This window comes from Polypterus senegalus, chromosome 15, assembly GCF_016835505.1.
Source record: "Polypterus senegalus isolate Bchr_013 chromosome 15, ASM1683550v1, whole genome shotgun sequence".
In the NCBI taxonomy this organism is placed as follows: domain Eukaryota; kingdom Metazoa; phylum Chordata; class Cladistia; order Polypteriformes; family Polypteridae; genus Polypterus; species Polypterus senegalus.
In genome coordinates this window covers 83,215,515-83,236,596 of record NC_053168.1, presented here as the reverse complement: position 1 = coordinate 83,236,596, position 21,082 = coordinate 83,215,515, and the positions used below count along the sequence as shown (strand labels likewise).

Here is a 21,082-nt window from a genome sequence, read left to right as displayed (position 1 = left end):
TTTCAAAATAAAAATGATATCAAGTGTACATCCTAGTATTCTAACAGCACACCGCTCCAAATGGATAGCTCTTGGAAATCTACATTGAATTAGAAGGCAGTCATTATCATCTATAAATATGCGCTCTCTTCTATTGAACTGAATTTAATTCCTTTACTGTCATTGAATGGTACAATGAAATTCAATATGCAACTCCTCCATGAAAATATTTTTCTATAAAATGATAAAAAAAATAATGAGATAAAAAAATTAAACATATACAATATGAAACCATAAGTACAGTATACATGTACATATAGTGAAGATAATGCAGATGGTTCATAAAGTGGTGCAGGTTATGCAATATTACAACTGTAGAGGTAAATGTAATTATTAATACAAACAGATCTATCAGGAGCACTTTATGGAGCAATGTATACTGTAGCTCTTAAGATGAAACTGTTTCTGAACCTCAAGGTACTTGTAGGAATAGCTCTGAAGCATTTGTTGAATGGAAGGAGTTCAAATAGTCTGTGCATATAGCTGAGTGGAATCCATGCAGATGTTGGTGGATTTCCTGAGGCAGCGTGTGCTATAAATGTCCTCCAGGGCTGGAAGCTGCATCCTCTGAGCTCTCGACACAAACCTGTGCAACTGTGACACCACACACAAATACAGTAACAACGCGAAAGCAACTATGGTATTTGGAATAGTTTGGCCATTCCGTGAACCGTTACATTGTTACAGAATGATTACAATCAAGTAACTTAAATTTGTAAATGATATGCAATTAATTTCTGTGTATTTGATAAAGACTGTGTCATATATGTAAATCTAAAAAAGAAAGGGAAACTACACAGGAACAGCAGCACTGCTAGGATGCTGGGTGCTGCCAGTTTGTAAAATCAAGCAGAAAGGTGTGTACATATGGAGTGAGGCTGCTGTAAAAATATGCATGGCTTTACACCAAGTTTAGCTTTTATACATCTCAACGTGAGCATAGAAATTGACATGCGCACATTTTTGTGCGTACGCACCTTTTATTCATGAGGCCCCAGGACATTATGTATGTGATTTGTCCAACTACAGACCCATATCTAACATTATATTTCTTACTAAAATACATGATTGTGTTATTTCTGCCTAATTAAACAATCGCCTGTCTGGACACAGCACTGAAACAGCTCTAGTCAAGTTTATGAACGACCTCTTTATTTTGACTGATTCAGGGGCATTCAATATCTTAGTGCTGGCTGAGGTCAATACTGCTTTTGATATGGTCTGTCGTGCTCCTTTAATTGATTTTATGGAAAGGTGGTATCTGGTACAGTGCTTAACTGGCTTAAGTTCTGTTTATCAGACCATCCTCAGTTTGCCCTCATGGATAACCATAAATCTCACTCTGCCCCCATGTACCATGGTGTTCCCCAGGGTTCAGCTCTGAGGCCTATTCTTTTCACCATATATATTTAACCCTTAGGGCAAATTATAAGGAAATATGGTATAAAATATCATTTTTATGCAGAGGACACTCAGATCTATATTGGGGTAAAACCTACATGTAATTCCCTCTCTACTCTCCTCACCAATTATCTTGTTTTGTCTTGTGTTTAAATAGGTACTCTTACCACTGTACAAAAAATTTACAATTTTTGTTTATTTGTTGATAGTATTTTGGTATAACATTTCAATAATGCCTGTGGAGTTCATTTTTACAGTTACCTTTCATTTGAAGCAAATGTTAAAAACAATAAAGTTCCTTTTTTCATCTGTGCAATATTGCAAGACTCCCACCATTTCTGTCACTAACTATAGATCGAAAGCTTATTCTTGCCTTCATTACCTTTCATTTAGGTTATTGTTATGTGCTTCTCTTTGGCATACCAGCAAACCCTCTTAAGGAGCTCCAGTATGTGCAAAACTGTGCCACTTGGATTCTTAGAGATACAGCAAAGAACCATCATATCACCCCTGTACTCACACATTTACATTGGCTCCCTGTTCTTAAATACGTTACATTTAAAACTCTTAGTGTAACATACAAAGCACAGCCCTTCATTACATCTGTGACATTTTTAAACCCTATATTCCCACATTCTCTCTCTATTCTGCTGGCTCTTTCACCCTGCAGTAGCCACATTGCAAACAACTTTGATCGATGGAGGAGAGAACTTTTTCTTGTTGTGCTCCTCGACTTTGAAATGCCCTAAAAGTAGCCATTAGAAATGCCCAAATGCTTCACTGTTTTAAGAAACATCCCCATTTATTGTATTTAACTTTTAAGGAGATTAATAATTTTTAGGCATGCTTTCATTTTATTTTTACTTTTATTTGCATCGTCTAATGTTGTATGTTTTATACTGTTTGAATATCCTGTTTTGTTTGTGTGTATTACTGTATGTTACATATTGTTTTTTTGCTTTGTTATTTACTGCTTAGTTTATATTTTTTATTCTACTTGTTATACTTGTTACCTTGGCACTTTGTGTCAAGTAAACCATGTTGTAAGTAAAATTTATTATTATTATTATTATTATATGGACCCCAAAAGTAAAATATGTGTTGTGGAAAACGTACCCCCAAACACAGACAGACTAACACCAGGATGTCCAAAACACACTCCTTTATTTTATCTTTGAGCACCACAATGCCTTCTCTCACCAACTCTCTTCCTTTCTTTCTCTTTCTCTTCTTCTTTCTCTTCTTCTTTCTCTCTTTCTTTCTTTCTCTTTGACCTCCTTCCTCCTCCTCACAAGCTTTGTCTCCTTCCTCCCAACTCTGGCTCGTCTACTAGAAGGAGGCGGCCCCTTTTATCATGACCCGGATGAGCCCCAGGTGCTCCCCTTGACGTCACTTCCTGGTGTGGCGGAAGTCTCAGGAAAGCACCTGGAGGCACTCCAGGTCTTCTTGGAATTATTTCCGGCAGCACTTCCTGGTGTGGCGGAAGTGCTGCCATCCAGGATTCCCTCACTGTCCGGGCGCCCCCTGGCGGTGACCACGTCCTCTCACGAGTGTCCCAGGTCACTCCTTGTGGCCCCCAAATAGGCCCGGGCGGCTGCCCTCTCGTGGCCGAGGAGTAATAGTGTCCACGTCGGGGACTATCCAGGCGTCCCGGCCGGGTTGTGGTCTCTGGCATCCTCGACAGTGCGAACATCACGTCCAAGCTTATTCCAACAGAAAACACTTAGTAATGGCCAGTGAGGTCAGGTGATCAACCAACTCAGATCAGTACCAGACAGATCAATGAATTATCAAACCTTTGTAGATGAATGCTATGATAAATCAAACACAGGAATTCATGTTGAATTATAATAATGGAATTTGTTGCATTGGAGGTTAAAATATTATTCACAACAAGAGCTTATGTTATTTTGGTGTAGTGACAAGATAGATTAGAATTTCTCATAAACATTGAATTATTTTAGATTCAGGTTATAAGTTTACCATTTTCTCTAAAACTTTAAAAAGTTGTCATATGTTTTAAATTGTTCTGCAGTTCTTAAAAAAAATTTAGATAAAAATCCAGTTTATATAATAGAGGTTTTATAACATCTACTCTTACAGTAAAACAATAAATAATTAATTATGTCCAGCTTTGGTTATGCAAATATGCATGAGTTTTAATTTGGCTTAAAGGATAAGCAGCAGGCTTCATGTTAGAAATCAAACATAACTTGCTGTACAGTCATTAAAAGTCACTTTGACATTTACATTTATAAAGTATATGTGTGTAAGTGTTAACATTTTTGATACACTGATACCTAATATGGCTGCTGACTGATTAGTGTGTAATGTTTTGTTATCTAGTTTATTAATTTGCATAAAAGTATGCTAAACTTGACTAAAAACTTACTGTAGGGTAAGGATAATAAGGTCTATAAATGAATAATTTTAAGTACATTTAATTTACTTTTAAAGTTTAATATTTTCTAGTATTAGGATCTCAACAAATGCAGCATCAGCAAATATTCCTGGTTTTATTCAAAGTAAATCATTAGAAACATTTTGAGCACACCCTCTTAATCTCAATTTTAAATTAAAATGTTCTTAACAATTGTATGCTGATTTCAAATTTACTGTTCCTTCCTAAAATTTTAATGAATTTTTGGTGAGCCAAAATGAAGTGTCACATTTCTCAAGGTCATTGTGTGAGGTAGAGACAGCCAAGTGGGTTGAGGTGGGAGTCCTTTGATAGATGATTCCTTGTAGTTTTCAGCTGGCAACATGTCTTGGTCCGGTGCGCACTTTGTTTCAAAAACAACTAATACATCATCACTACACAACATGCCTTCCAAACGCACTTCAGCATTCCCCCTAATGGTGACATTCCGAATCAGAAAACAAGTCTTCAGTGGGTGGCTAAATTTAGACAGACAGGTACAACATTGAACAGAAAATCTCCAGGCCGTCCTCAGACTATACGAACACCTGAAAACATCCAACCTGTAAGGGCATCAATTTTACATTCTCCTAGACGTTCAGCACACAAACATGCTTCTTCCTTAGGCATTTCCAATATGTCTTTGAGGAGGATTTTCCATAAGGACCTTAACTTCCATTCATGCAAAATAATGGTAGTGCAGGAACTCACTGAGAGAGACTGGGAGAGCCGTAAAGAGTTGTACACGAACATTCTGCAAACAGTTCATTGCGATGCCATCATCATGCATAGCGACAAGGCACATTTCCACTTGAATGGTTGCGTAAATAAGCAAAACTTTCATTATTGGGCTGAAACCAACCCTCATGAACTTCATCAGAGACCCCTGAACAGTGAGTGTATTACAGTTTTTGAGGAGATGTCACCATCACTTCAGAACATAGCGTTTTTGTAGAATAAACATTTGAAATGTGGTACTTCTTTTTGGCTCACCCTGTAGTACTCTCACTAAATTGCCTCCCAGTTTATTCTAGAACCAATTTTAAAACCCCTCCTTTTGACATATACATTGTGTAACAACTTTAGACAGGGCATCCTCATTTGAAGAATAAAATTACTGCAGGCAAAACCTTCATTTATGGGACCACGAACTTTGGTACAAGTTATATGAAAAAATTAGGACACTCTCTGCCAGTCTCATCATTTCAATCAAGGGTGAAAATCATTATTTTAGAATATAATATTCTTGTCAGAGATGCTGTAGGAACTATTGACACTGTTTTTAATAAGCATGGCAAAAGCCCAGGAACATTTCTCTTTGTTTCCTCTGTGTCCCATGAAGGGACTACATATTAGCATAACCAGTGATGGGCCAGGTTTCAGACATTTAGCATTTTCCAAAAAAATTGTAAACACAAGACTATTATCTACTGTAGATTTATTTTTCCAACGAGGGAGTAGTGTGTCAAATTTACAGTAAACCTTTCTCCGATACTCTGTTACTCGATAGATTTTTGTAATAATAGGAAAATAATTGAGCCTTATATAGGAAGTTATAAAACTTCTATGCCAAAATGTTTTTTACAAGTCATTCAAAAATAGTTATGTTTGGTTTGAGCATTTTTAATATTTGCCCATTGCAGGGATAGAATGTTCACTAGAAAAAAAAGAATGGTAGAAAAAATAAAAATAAACAAAACTGATAAAATTCAACTTTGCACATTAGACACAGGATCAACTTTTTCTTAAGAAAATATTGGTGTACTACTTTATTTAAATAGTTATTATGCTGCAGTTTGGTTTGGTTATTTTCATCAAAATAAAATGAAAATCTTATTTCAGTAAATTTAATCTGAGTCACATTCAAAACAGGAATCGAAAGTTCTTTGGAATGAAATGCTGGAGGTACACACAGTCTAACTTCCCGAGGCTTCAATGACCTTGACCTAATTCATGCCTAAAAATGTCTGCCTTGGGCTCTTCGGCATGTCTGTCAATAACACCCCATTATCACAAAGTGACATGATGTCTGAAGCTATAGCATGACATTTAAATGCAGTACCTATACACAGCAACATATTACTCAAAACAGAACATACTGCATTTCTGTGTTTACCTGCATCTCTAAAGATTATAAGGAAAGTTTAAAGTGAATAGCCCATTTAACTTATGTGCAAAACCTTAGCTCAGTCTCAGAAATTATTTCCATAAGGAGATGGAAAAGTAAAAGTCTTTGCTACAGACTGCTTTTTATACTTTTGCCAGTGGCTAATAATTTTTTTGTATTTGCTTATATTTTGGCACAGGATGTTTTTCTGCACTGAAAAAGTTAAATTGTTCAATGGATTCAAAACCACACGCTGTCACAAATGGCCAGGGTCCTTGCCTGGCCAGAACGCCTTTTCACTAAGAGAGGAAGAAAGGGGAGGGGAGAAAGTGTGGGCAGAACAGTCCCGGGACACTAGATGGCAGCACCCATGGGTTGCAATGGTGTCTCAGACTCCTGCAGGGCTTCATGGGAGATGGAGTTATCTACAGCCCTGTTGGGATCCAGGGGTGCCACCAGGGGGTGCTGCAGCTGTTCCTGAGCCCATGTGGGCGGTTCTTCCGCCACACACGGAAGTGCAGCCGGAAGTGGGTCAACGAGCACCTGGAGCACTTCATGGTGACTTATATAAGTGGCCAACAGAGACTACTCGGTGAGCCAGAGTCAGGTGGAAGGTGGATGAACCTTGCCAAGGAGGAGTGGAAGAGAAAAGAGAGAAGTAGAGGAGTTATTTGTATTGTGTTCTATTGTGCATGTGGGACTGTGTTGTGCCCGTAGGAAACAGGGAAGGCATTTTCCACGTGGTGAAGAAAAATAAAATATTTGTGTTTTTATAAATGTGCTTCCTGCATCTGTCTGTGTCAGGTTAGGCGCTGGTAACGCCAACAGGAAGATTTGTTTTTAATATTACACAATACAGGCAACAAATCATGTACTATAATCACACAAATCATTTTATAACATGTACGAGAGGGTACCCAAAAATAACCAGAATCTGCACATGGCGCACAATCTAGACTTAGTTGCGAATTTCGTCACTTGGTGTAGCATACTTACAGTATTCTGTGGCAGTCTGCCAAGTGGAATTGCTCTGTATTGTTCGTATGGCATTCCATGTCAGTTTTTTTTGGTGCTTATTAAATGTGTTCTGCGATTTTTGTGATGGGTGATCATAAAGAACAGCGGGTCTGCATTAAATTTTGTTTTCTTTTAAGGAAAACAGCTGCTGAAACTGTAGTGATGCTTGAAACTGCTTTTACAGAAGAAGTTTTAAGTAAAACACAGGTCTACGAGTGGTTTTTGTGTTTCAAACAAGAGAAAATATCAGTTGAAGACCAACCAAGATCTGGTTGACCTTTCACAATTAGGAATGACGAAAATCTTGAAAAAGTTCACAATGGAATTTACGAAGACCGTTATTGGAATATTGAAGAGATTTCTGAATTGACTTGTGTGCCTTGGAGTTCTTGCCATACTCCCTACTCGCCTGATCTTGCTCTGTGTGACTTTTTCTTGTTCCTACATATGAAAAAAAGAACTCAAAGGAAAACATTTTTGCACTGTGGAGGAAGTCAAAGAAAAATCGCTGCATGCCTTGGACAACATTCTTCTTCAGCAATTCCAAAAATGTTTTCCACTAGTGGGAAAACCATTGAGACAAGTGCATTCATTCTCATGGAGAGTACTTTGAAGGAGACTAAAGGTTCAGTAAGTAAAAATTACTTATTATTTATTTTTGGGTACCCCCTCATATAATGCATTTTGTATGTTTTTTTTTTCTTTTTTTCCTTTTTTCTTAAATTAGCAAATTGTACACATGTAATATTGTAAAATGCAGCACGCAATTTATTTTCATATTTCTTTTTTACGTAGCTTTTTAATAGTTGCAATAGTTATTTTATTTAGTAATTGACAACTCTTTTACATTTTCATTTTCTTGAATTCCTAGAAAGTGACAAATCACATTGTAGTTTGTGGTTAATTTTCTTCTTTATCTCTGTTGTGATCCATTACTGAGTGCAAACTCTGTTTCTGTCAAGATTTTCTGAGTAATTTGACATGTTTGATACTATGTACAGATTTTGTTGTTTATTATTTTTTGAATACCATTCAATTTTAAAAGAGAAGGTATCTCTGTTTAATTTTTTTGTATTTGGACACCACCATCCTGATTAATGTTTCCTCTGCAGTTGCTGGCATTGTCCTGCATGTAAAATCATCACCAAGTGGTCCTAAAACTTTGTGGCATAATAATATTATCCTAGCATAGAGATAGAAACAAACTGTAATCTATATGTTTTCTTCATTTTTAATCTTTTTGGTTGCTTGCTTTGTATTTTATTGATCTTCATTATTTCCTGGTTTTTTTTTTTTGTTGTTGTTTTTTTTTACTTTTGATCAGCTAAATTTCTGTTTTTGACTTTTCTTTATACTTTTCACTCTTTTATGTTTGGCCCATTATCCTGTAGACCAAATTTTTTCTACTGTTGTTTTTAAGGACAATGCCTAGTTTTACAGGCATTATAAATAACTCAAATTAAAAAAATCCATTCAACACTTCACAAAGATGTTATACAGTATGTATTAAAAAAATCTCTTTATACAGTAGAACCTCTGGTCACAAACATTTCCGAACACGTACAAATCAGGTTACAATCAAAAAGTCTGCTAAAATTTTGCATCTGTTCATGACCACATGCTCTAGTGGCAAACAAAAACACTGGCGGCCAGTTTCCCTACGTGCATTCGTAAGCGCCAATGAGTTCCCATTCTCCATTTCCCATTTTCTTTTGTTTGCGTATAAAAGGCCTAACAAAGCAGCTAATGTTGCAAAAGGAGTTACAATGTTAACCAAGCAGAGGCCTCAAGTGATAGAGGAGGTGTAAAAACTAGTGTGGTTGAACGAAAAGCAACTTGCAGGGGATAGCGTAAGCAAGGCGATCATATGTGAGAAAGCCAGGACGATTCATGGCGACTTGCTGAAAAAAAAACCTTCTTCGAAGGTGAGGAATTTAAAGCCAGTAGAGGATGGTTTGAAAAGTTTTGCAAGAGAAGTGGCATTTAATTTTTTTTCCCTGTGCTTAAAACTCATAAAAAAAGTGTTTAAAGCGAGCAGTTCGTAAAGGTCTAGCGCAAACTCTTACAATGTTAGTTTTCTCTGTTGTTCAATGTTTTCTCAGTGTTATTCAATGTTTTTACATTTAGTTTACTATTACACTGTGCATTCTATGATATAATTAACTATTTTTATGCTTAAAAAAATATATATTTACATACAGTTTGTACGGTCTGAAACGGATTAATTGTATTTACATACAATCTTATGGGGAAATTACGTTCAGGTCTTGACCAAATCGGGTTGCGTCCAGAGTTTTGGAACAAATTACGGTCGTGACCAGAGGTACCACTGTATATAAAACTACAAAATGTCCAGCGTCCACCCATGCTAAAATTTAACCTAGCAGCGTTTACATGTATCAATACCACTCATGTCATCCTACTTCTACAAGAATATCTTTTTAAAAAGTAGTTACTTTGAATGAATCCCCTTGGAAATAAAGCCTAAAATGAATTAGCCTTTTAGATAAGGAGCTTTAAGAACATAAGAAAGAAGTTAAAAAACAATGAGAAAAAGAAAGATGACCTAGGATATTGAAAGAGCAGAGAAAACAAGAACCACAAAGAAAAAGGGATGCAAGGGCTAGTGAAAGTTAATGGCTGGACTACATATGTCAGGTTAGGTCAGATTGGGGAGTATGTACTGGTACACCATGTTGCTATACCCACCATACAACAAAACAGCTCAGGATCCTAGTTGGCAACTCCCCAGGCACACATGCAGTCCAGTCCCATCCTCTGGAAATGACCTTCTATCTGCCGCAGCCAGGTGTTACGTGGGTGTCCCCTTGGCCTGGTCCAGCCACTCAGGTCTTCAACAATGAGGATCCTGTGAACCGGATCACCCTAGGGAAATCGTGCCACATGGCTGTAGTGCTGTACCTGACACTCTCTCACAATGCAGGTAACATGTGTCATTTAGGACTCCATGAGCAACTGCTCATTCGACACAAACTCAAACCAGTGGTACCTGAGGATTCTCCGAAGAGACACAGTACCAAAGGAGTATGGTCTTCGTCTCAGGTCACTGGATGGCTGCCAAAACAGGAAGCACCACGACTCTAAAGAATTGGACCGTCATCCTTTTGCAAAGATATCAGGAGTGCCACACACCCCTTTCCAGCAACCTCATGACCCCCCATGCTCTAACAATTCATCTACTCACTTCATAGAAGAAGTCACTAGAGACACGAATGTCGCTGCCTAAGTAAGTAAACCTCTCAACGAGGTTGACACTCTCTCCACAGACAGACACAAGAGGTGATTAAAGGCCTAGATCTTGGTTTTTATCCAGGATACTCGCAAGCCCAGACACTCAGACTCTTCGCACAGTCTCTCTAAAGCTCCGATCAGAGCCTCCATTGACTCCACGAAGATCACAGCATTGTCAGCAAAGTCAAGATCAGTGAATGTTTCTTCACCAACAAATGCCCTGCGACCCTGCCTAAAACCCAATCCATGCAAGAACTGAATAGAGTAGAGGAAGAACACACCCCTGACAAACCCCAGAATCAACTGGAAAAAATGCAGAGGTTCTGCCCCCACTCTTTACAGCACTCACAATACCAGTGTACAGGCCGGCCATGATATCCAGCAACTTTGAGGTGATCCTGAAAAAGTCTCCGGATGTCCCACAGGGCTACTCAATCAAATAATCGCAGCTCTGAGACAACAGACAGCATTCCTTTATGCTCTCTGTGGGATTAGCTCTGCTGCAGCCGCCTATAGGAAGGCTGCTTGCCTTATGAGAGGATGGGGGAAAGCCCGTAGCAGCCTCATCCCCAGAAGAGTCAAAACCTTTGGAGAGCTAATGGGGTCAGGCTTGTCGCGGATCAGAACTGGTGTGGTGCTGAGGTGTCGCCCACTGTACGGCAGCACTTGGGTCCCAATTTGAGGCGGCCCATTCGGGTAGGTGTGTGGAACTACATATGTGTTAAAAAAAATTATGGAAATCATTATATAAATCAATATCTCCTTAGCATGCATTTATGGGTGGTAGGATCACATCTCTAGCAGGTTATCACCCATATTGTTTTAGGATTAATGCTGTGATTCACCATTGTTGTCATACATTACATCCAGCTTATACAGTAAGAAGGAAGTTTACCAAAAACGTAGTATACAAAGAAATCTTTTGTCTTTACTATCTACAGTATTATAACAATAATGACCACAAAACATTGCGAAGGTTTGGGGCAGCCACCCTTATAATTGTTCCCGGCTGCAAAACCTCTTAATAATTACATCCATGTTCACACGACTCAGTCCAAAACAGAACTAACTCAGTATTAACAAGATGGCGGTTTTAAAGGTCATTAAAGGAAATGATGTCAACAGGAACGGAAGTGGAAGTGACGTCGTTGGCTGCCCCAGAGCCAGGCAGGATATCCCTAGAATTGTCTGTAAGAGTTCGAGAGAGAGAATTAGTGCACTTCGCCACCCCCTGGTCTGGCGTGGAATTACATGTATTCGAGCCCTTTAGTTGCCTCCTAAACACGCATGTGTATCTATAATTCTATATCTATATCTATCCTAAACACTACAGATTTAGTTTTATATAACCCCAAACTGTAGAATTAAGAAATTAATAATAATAAATATACAGTACTGTATTAAAAAAAATTCACTTGACACTTCCAATAACGTGCTCAGTTTCTACTGTATGAGATGATTTTCTCTTTAATAAAAATGGTCATTTCTGCAATCCTATTATAATGAAAAGAAACAAATTCACTTTTGCTAATTTTTACTTCTCTTCTTTCCTATTGTACTATTGTACATAACATTATGCCCATTTTACTAAACTTGCTTCTTGCTAGTATATGTATATACTGCATGGATTTTTCAGATGGTATTTAAATATTATTTTTGTGTTCTAGCTGCCTATCATCATCCTCTTTAATAAAACCCTTGTGTGCGTCCAGTGTCCATGTGTGTGTCTTCTGGTGAAGTGCGCATGCGCGGGGCCACACAGCACGTGTTCAGTCTCTTCCTGTGCATTCCCTGTGCAGAGAGAGAGAGAGAGAGAGATACACACACAGGCGCGTGTGAGTCACACACACACACACAGGCGCGCGCGAGTCACAAACACACACACACACACACACACACACACAGGTGCGCGCGAGTCACACACACACGCACACGCGAGACACACACACACAGGCTCGCGCAACAGACAGACAGACAGACACACACACACACACAGGCAAGAGACAGACAGACACACACACAGACACAGAGGTGCGCGCTTAAGAGACACACACGCGAGAGACACACACACGCAGGCCTGCGAGAGAGACACACACACACAGGGGCACGTGTGCATTGTTGCAATGTTACTTTTCTTGGTTGTTTATTAAATTACAGATTTTTCAAATGTTCATTTTTTCCCCTGTGCTTAAAACTCATTAAAAAAGGTGTTTTTAGCGAGCGGGTCATAAGGCTATAGCACAAATTCTTGCAGTGTTAGTTTTCTCTGTTGTTCAAGGTTTTCTTAGTGTTAGTCAATGTTTTTACATTTAGTTTACTATTACGCTGTGCTTTCTATGGTATAGTTAACTATATTTGTGCTTAAAAACTTAAAAAAATATATATTTACATACAGTTCATACGGTCTGGAACGGATTAATTGTATTTACATACAATCCTATGGGGGAAATTACTTCGGTTCACTACCAAATCGGGTTACAACCAGAGTTTTGGAACAAATTATGATCGTAAACCGAGGTTCCACTGTATTACTGTCGGACAAAATTACAGGCATTTCACGGAAATACAAACCAGTATTACTGAGAGAGAAAATTAAAGGCACACAATACAGTGATGCATATTACAGCCACATACAAGGTCCTTTGCCATTTAATATAGACTGATCATACAAATGTTTATGCACTACTGTTCTAGCGCCCGTTATTTTAATGGGCTTAATGCCTAGTTTTAACAATATTGTCTTCTTATTTCATGTACAGTGTGTTGGTCTTTTAAGTGAAAGTGTGCTGTTCAAGAATAAGCAGAACTGATCACATGCTTTATGAAAATGTTAAATAACCTAATGAAAATGGTGACTCTAATGACCTAAAGTTTATTGTATAAGATCATCTAGTCTACGCAAAAATTGCTGCACAATTGCTGTGAAGTGCAGATCACATGGCATGGCAGCAGCAGCAAGCCAGCAGCTGCTCAAGCAAAGAGGAGGTAACAGAGGAGGTAAAAAAAACAACTGTTATTTGTTTCCCATTGTATCACAATTTAAGAGAGGTTTTCGGAGGAGTGACTGTGTCTCCTTGGGGTGCGTACAGCCCCCATCTTCACAACGGCGTGCAGTGCTGGTGGGAGGGTAAAGGGGTTGGCAAGCAAAGCCCCCTAGTCCTTTAAGAAAATACTTTTTGAGACAATATTTCTGTTATGTATTGCAGCAATTTCTGTTTGCTCAAAATCTCTTTAATGTACGTGAAATCCTACATATATAAATAATACTAAAATTGACTAATATACTGTATTATACACAGATCTGCTTATGATGTTTACTTAAAAGTTTAAATAAAACTGGTAAGCTACATAAAAATGTTTTCCATAAATGAATTATATTTTACAAGAATAGGAACTTGACAAAAGAAAAAACGCATTTAGAATAACCGTCATGGCACATGAGGATTGCCTATCAATGTGAAAATCATACCTGTAAATCCATCAGTGCACAAAATAACTTTGCTTTTTCAAAACAAAATCAATGATTTTCTGCTCAAGTCATCTACCTTATTATTTTCCTGGATAAGGTGTGAAGAAATATGTTAAACTTTAGCCATGTATTCCGTAGAATCTATGTACAATGTACAGTAGATCACTGTTGACATGTTAGCTGCATGAAAAGAAGGGAAGTGGTTGAGACGAAGTAACAAAAGAGATTGGTTTTAGGCAAAAACAGCTTTTTGAAAACAAAACCAACTAAAAATAAAAGATGCCCTGTTCAAAAAAGCTAAATTCAATAAAAAACATCTTTTACTAAATAAAACAAAAGTTGATTTTAAGAACAATCTTTACAAAGTTTAGCTGTTCTTTGGAATCAAAGAACAGACTTGTGCTTTCATGTTTTATAGTGTATGTTAAATGACATGCTAGCATCATGTGCATCATATCTCAACAACACAAACTGTTCAATTTCACAAAATGCTGGTGTGAATTAAATAAACATAAAGACTGAAATAATAATAAATTCTCAACTGTGAACCAAGATCAGTCACATTTAGTATCATTCCTCTTGATCTGCTTGGTTGTACAAGCTTTAATATTGTCAGCTTTTACTGAGTAAATTATGTACTGCCCTTGCCAGGGCACACGCTGTTGACTTGTAAACAGTCTCATATTTTACAGAAGTGGGTTATGTTTTCCAATTAAATATATCAATGTGTGTTATTGCCATTTCACTTGAGAGGTATTGTATATATGCAGGACCTCTCATGGTCTGACATGGGTTTAACCATAAAGACCACCGGTAACATTCTAGACATTAGATTCAGACATGCCTGAATCTCATCATTGGGTTATAAAAAAAATGTTTTCTTCAGTTTCTTTCAGATAAACCAACAAAATAAATACAGTATCTGAGAAGCATGAATGGAGCAGTCTGCTATCAGAAAATATTTTCACATTAATTAGTGGCAGAGCCATCAGGTTCTACTTACAGGGTATATATAAAATATGTTTAACAACAATCTGGCATATCCCAATAGAAAGACTCATATAAATATTATATTTTACAGAATGCACTTTTGAAATTTATAAAAGGCACACATTGATCCCTTACCCACACTATGTTGCCACAAGATTAACTCCCACATCCTTCTAATAAATGTGTAAGCACAAATCAGGCACACTGGAGTACAAAAAGCAACAAGAACAAGTTCTCTTTATTTCAACTTTGATTCCACTCTCACACTTTTTTATCCTTGAGACAATCAAAAACTAGTGAAAGCTACAATGATAAAATGAACCATAAAGATAAAAGAGATAGAGAGAGAGAGAGAGAGAGAGAGAAAACCAGAAAAAAGTAGCCATGAAAATAACAACGAAAAATGTGGGAGCAAGGAGGTCAGCTCCTGTTACAGATGCAGATAGAAATTATAATAACTAGAGAGAGATGAACATGCAGCATGGAATGAAAATTGGCACTAACAATGCTAACTCAACCCTCTTCAGGCTTAACATTTTGGAAAACTACCGCATCAATCCAGGCTGGTTCCAAAAGACAGACACTCACCTCTGATGGCGTAATATTTCTAATCGATCATATACTATATGCATAATCTTTGGAATTTGTCTGTGTTTTGTTATCATGTGCGGGGAGTTGTGTAAGTGTGTGTGTAGGTGTGCGCTCGTGTGTGTGTGTGTGGGTGGAAGGGAGTTACTGTATGTAGGTTTGGACGGCTAAAAGAAACTTGTCCGCCAATTATAAACCCATGCTCCATCACCGCCATTAATAGAAGCCTATCAAATCATCTAGGTGGCTGATCATTTGAAGGTGAGTCAAGTGCATACTCTGTCTAACTCGTGCTGTTGAGATTTGTTGAATGAAATGGGTGGAGGCCTTTGGGATGTGTTTGCTCTTTAAGTTTTGTTTTGTTTTTCAGCGTTCCTAACAGGAGTGGTTTGTTAACAGGAGCTACTTAAGGCTCAGTCCATTGAAAGCAGCTTGGCCTAGTCACTCCACTTCAAGTATGAGCTGGGAGATGTTTTAAGCAGGGGATTTTTTTTGATTAAAAAATATCTATTGTCACAGATTATTTGCTATCGATACACTTTTTAGTCTAAGCCTTGAAGCTGTACAGTCAGGATTCAAATCTATATCCAAGCGCGGCTATCTCATTTGGTGTTTTGCCTAGCTCTGATTTGTCAATGTAATGAGCCAAGTTTCTTGTATGACTGTCTATCTACTGCATTGGCCTTTTTAATCTTTGGCTTTAAAAGTCATGCAGAACACATTCCTTCAGGATGGATAAAGAATCAACCAAAATAATATTTATTCAGAAATTATAGCCATTTTTAAGCAACTGATACCCTCCACCTAGTTAAGTGACACTTACGCTTAGGTATATTTCGGTTTTTTGCATAATTACTTTTAATTTGTGTTCTATCAGTCTCCTTCCTCTTCAGACACTTGTGTGCCATATTATTTTAACACACAAACTATTCTGATAATCTGAGACGCCTTAGCAATAATCTTAGGGTGGAGAAACCTGTAAACCGCCTATTAAAATAAATATAAATAATGCAATACAGTTTTTTAAAAATTGCACACTATCATGATTTGTAGGCAAATATAACAAACACTTTTTTGAAATATGTAGAATAATAACTAATATTAAACATACTTGTACATTTTAACTTTCCATTTCACAACAAAATCTCCAGTATTAAATTAGCATTAATTGTACATGCAGAAGCATTCTTTTCAAGTGTACATACATTGAAGGGTTACTTTAACAGCAAATGAGTTTATTTAAAATGGTGTCAGGAAAGAGTAAAGTGCAGTGCTCGACATGATTACTGGAGACACCAAAAGAGAAAATATAATGTACTATGTAAACAATGATCACAAAACTCATGCATTTTTCTTTTCTTAATAAGAAAGGCTTGCCCAGTTTAATACCTTTTTAATGAGCTAAATAAAAACTTACTTCAGAAAGGGAAAATTTGCATATACCTTTTACAGCATTGTGCATTGCTTGTGTGTAAATCTTTCCATCATGTCATTGTCACTCAAGCATAATAAAATGTTAAACTTTGTAATAAAATATACTTTTATCTGAAACAGTCTGAGCTCCTGGTAAATCAAAAAAGATTTGCATGCCATTATGCCAAAAGCAATGTAAGATATGAAACTATGAATACATGCAGATATTAATGTTATACTTATTATACCGTATTACACTAGATCACAGATAATCACAACTCAGTATCAGGTATTTTGAGTGCTCCCCATTTATTTTATTAGTGCAGCTCAGATGCCCTTAAATGCACATATCATTCTGCTCAAGGCTGTAGCCCCTGCTTTATCAATAACTTTTTTAAAATGAATAAGCACATTAAAAATGAAGTACATTAAGTACATAATAAGTACATTTGAAACTGTGCAGCTCACACTGTTCTTTCACAGATTGCACTTCCTGACTTCAGATTCTGTGTCATGTCATTCCCTGTGTTGAGTCTGCAGGTTCTACTAGTGTCTCTGTGGGTTCTTCTCCAGGTATACTTTTTTTCTTCCCACATTTCCAAGCATACAGAGTCAATGTAATTGGGGATTCCAAACTAACTCAAGTGAGCTTACATTATATGTTTGAGTGTATTTTGCCTTCGGTTCAATGCTGCTGGAATGTGCTAGGGTTACCCATACAATCCAAAGGTGGATTAAGCATGTTTAAGCATCTTTTCTTATAAAACAGACAAAAATGATGTATACTGTAAATGATTGTTAAGTGCAACAAGATAGAAATACAAATCCAGACAAAACCACCCCAGTGGTTGACAAATTTGCTCTTGTACACATGAACACCTTGCTGCATATTGCTCTAGTCATATAAATTTCATATTTCAAGTTCATGCACTTTACCCTGAGACGTGACATTAAAAAATGCAAACTTTTCTAGGAAGTCAAAGAAAATTAAGTTTAACAACCTGCCACCCTTTAATGTCCAAGTACTTATATCACCTGCAAACAAAAACTTTAAATAAAAATATACTAAAAAAAGATATGATTCAGTTTGTGTTTGTAAATGCACATCATCCTACCTTACCACCTTGTATTTCGAGCTCTGTGTTGGCTGTGCACACTAACCCGGCCTCATGCTAGCACTGTATCTGAGCACTGATCATGCCCATCACTTTTCTAGGTACTCTATGTTCTTTCATTTCTTCATGCTTTATGTATGATCAGTGCAAAAGCATTTCTCTAAATGGAAAACTTATTTCCATTATGAAGAGGAAATCCTTCATACATTGTGGATGTCTTGCCACTTGTGATATTCTCATTTACTTACATAATACTCCATAAAAACTTGACACAATAAAGAAAAGATACTGCTAGATAACTGGTCAGAAAAAGTACAAATAGAGTCTGAAAATAAATATGTGGGTAGCTGTCTAGGCAAATTGGAATACTAGGCATACTAAAAGTACTTTACAAAGTTTTTTTTCCCAAACGATTTTGTGAATCATTGAACCTGTTGTCTCTATGTGTTTGATCTTTGCCTGTTTTGGATGCAGCTGAGAAGGCAAATTTAATGTTTTTGTGTTTGACTAAATAAAAACCTTAAACATTTACTCACATGGATTTCCAATAGAAGAAACTAATAAATAAATGGGGGCTTAAGGGTGGCAGGGATTCATCTGAGGCGACTTTTTTATGATTAATGTACAGCACTTAGGAATGACAACCATCGGGCTTTGGGGCAGGCTGGGAGCAAGTGACAGGCTGAAGAAGCGATTCTAAAACGTTAGCTTTTCACTCCTGATTACTGTACGTCTACCTTATGCGCAGCGACTGTTTTCCTTTTGTCCTTTTTGTTTATACTCCTTAATATTTTTTAAATCAAGATTGCTGATGCTTGACACCAGTCAGGTCCGTTTTTGCTCAACTGGACAAACCAGATGTCAGCGTACGGGTAACATAAGACAGACTTGCTTCGGTGTGAAATGATGTCAAGCAATTATTCAAAGTCACTTCAAAAAGAATGCGTATTGTTTATAATTTATCGCTGTTTCCTAGCGTGTTCTCTACCATTCTTAAAGTAAAGAGTATCTCTTACCTTGCAAATCGTGCACTTTTACAACAACTTCGGAGCTGCCTTTAAGGGTCTTTGCCAAGTAAATTCTCCCGGTGTCTATCTCGATGTGCACCGGGAAGTCATCCTCAGAATTCACCTCAAACGTCATGCTGGCAAATTCGAGCCCCGGCACTGTGAAGATTAGATCGCCAATTTTTGCATCGCCAGAAATATTCACAGTATAGAAAACGTCGTCGATCACCATTCTAGACGACCTTTTATTAGGAATTCTTTCACTCGAATTGTATTTTTCAACGTGAATCTGAATCAAGGCAGGGTCGCTTCGCAATTCATGATGTCCAGTGCACTTGGCAAATACGGTAAGATTTATATATTTTGAATCTAAGAGGGAGCCAACGAGAATAATTTGGCCGGTTTTCGGAACGACAAAGAGGAGTGGATTTTCAGGTGATGCATAATAAACAAGAGTTGCATTTTGACCGGCGTGTGCCTGCAGTCTGGCCAGTTCCGATCCAATCGGGAGAAGCTCATCAACCTCTATAGTTAGTCTGTCTGCGATAAATAAAGGCGTTCTTGCATATTTGGAGAGCACTCTGACGTTTACCAGCAAGGTCTGGTTACAGGTCTTGGAAGTAACTCGAGCGTTCACAGTGTAAGCTGACTGTGGCTTTCTGTATAACGGCTTTGCAGTTTTCAGAAAAATCTTTCCTCTCTCTTCATCGTATAGTAAAGAAAAGTAAGGGGCGGCGTCACCCTCCAAATCCAGAGTTAGAGCCGACTCAAGCGGGACTCCTGGACAGACTCCCCGGACAGGTGCAAAAGCTCCCACAACTTCGCTTTCCGGAGGTGAACTTTCCTCAACGTAGCCATAGAGCACATTCTCACCCAAGGCGGATTTAACAAAAGCGAAGAGGGACAAACACAAAATGACGCTGTGCTCCGATACCGCTATAATTCTAGATATGCCCGACATGAGACAAACGTCAAAACTCAGTTGCAATATCATTTCAATCACAGTCTACACAGACAGAGAGCTACTTTGACAAGCTTTAGTAATTGACGCTTCCGTGTCAAAGTGCATATACTTTACTGCTGTTGCTTTACTTTCATCTGGAATTCATTACAATAGACCTGCACGGCGCATCTGTCCTGAGAAGCTTAACTGCTTACCTCGGAGAATGGAGCTCTCAAAGTAGCGCAACTGTGCGCGAGCACAAGACAGTAGCCAATTAGAAGTGTGGTAGGAGGGGCCTGAATGCTGGCTGCCTCCTTATTATTGACTCTCGGAAAAGCGTTACTCCATACGAAGCAACAGAAGGACACGTCAATTGCTCACCTTGGCAGTACTTTTACAGAAAACCATCGCTGTTTTTTACTCTTTGAAATAATAGTAAATTGCGTGCGGTGCACTGAGAATTGATTGTCAATGCACGTTGGGATAATTGGCATCACCGGCATTGTGGAGTACAGGTGTATACTTGAACTGTGCCCAGCGTTATAGTGATACCCTGTACTTTACATGGGATCCTTCCAGTATAAGCAAGTGAGAAAATTGAAGGATCGATGCAAATGCCAGATTCAAGTCTTCATCCTCTTAAATCATACAGATCAGACACGGATGTTGTGCCGGTTTTTATCGACTGAGTAGGAAAACAGTCTTAAATTGGTTCAGAATTCTTCGAGGGACTGCCAGTTGGCCCTCCTTTTAGGTGTATGAGTAAAAGCATTTTATCAATTTTCCTAATTTAGAAAACTACTCCTAACTTAAAAGGACCTCGGCAAGTTGACCTAATTAAATGGGAGGTGCCGGAAGAAGCGTTTCAGGCAGTGATCGTGATCCTGCGAATGGCGAAATATTTTGGAAATGCTGGACAACAATGAACTCGTAAAAGGATATTTGTCTGATAGAGATGGGATAAGATTGGTAACAAATCTTGTTCATTACGTGATTAATCTATCTACACGGAGGAGCCCGGAGCTGTCAGCTGAAATTAAGTATTGACAACTTAGGCCACAGGGAAAATGCAACTTTGCAATAGCGAAGATTTGGGTATTTCGCAATCAACAGTTTCTCAAATTTTGCACCAAACACTGAACGCCCTTGCAATGCACGAGGCAATAAGCATGTTATACATTTACTCAGTACTCCATGTGAGGTAATGTTGCAACAAGCTGCATTCATGCAAATCAGCCCACATATGAAGCTCATTTCCCCAGTGTGGATGAGCACACATATGTGTCTAACAAGCTGTATCACAATATCAACAAAAAGATGGG

At 38.0% G+C, this 21,082-nt stretch overlaps 1 protein-coding gene across 1 annotated transcript in view; it reads right to left on the bottom strand.

Annotated features, from left to right (window-relative positions):
- si:dkey-22o22.2 (neural-cadherin) overlaps positions 1–19,778 on the bottom strand; it is a 155,784-nt gene extending 136,006 nt beyond the window's left edge. The window contains exon 1 of the mRNA XM_039736564.1: positions 18,827–19,778. Coding sequence (XP_039592498.1) covers positions 18,827–19,778 — 952 coding nt within the window. The remainder of the gene's footprint in view (positions 1–18,826) is intronic.
- Positions 19,779–21,082: the final 1,304 nt, after the last annotated feature.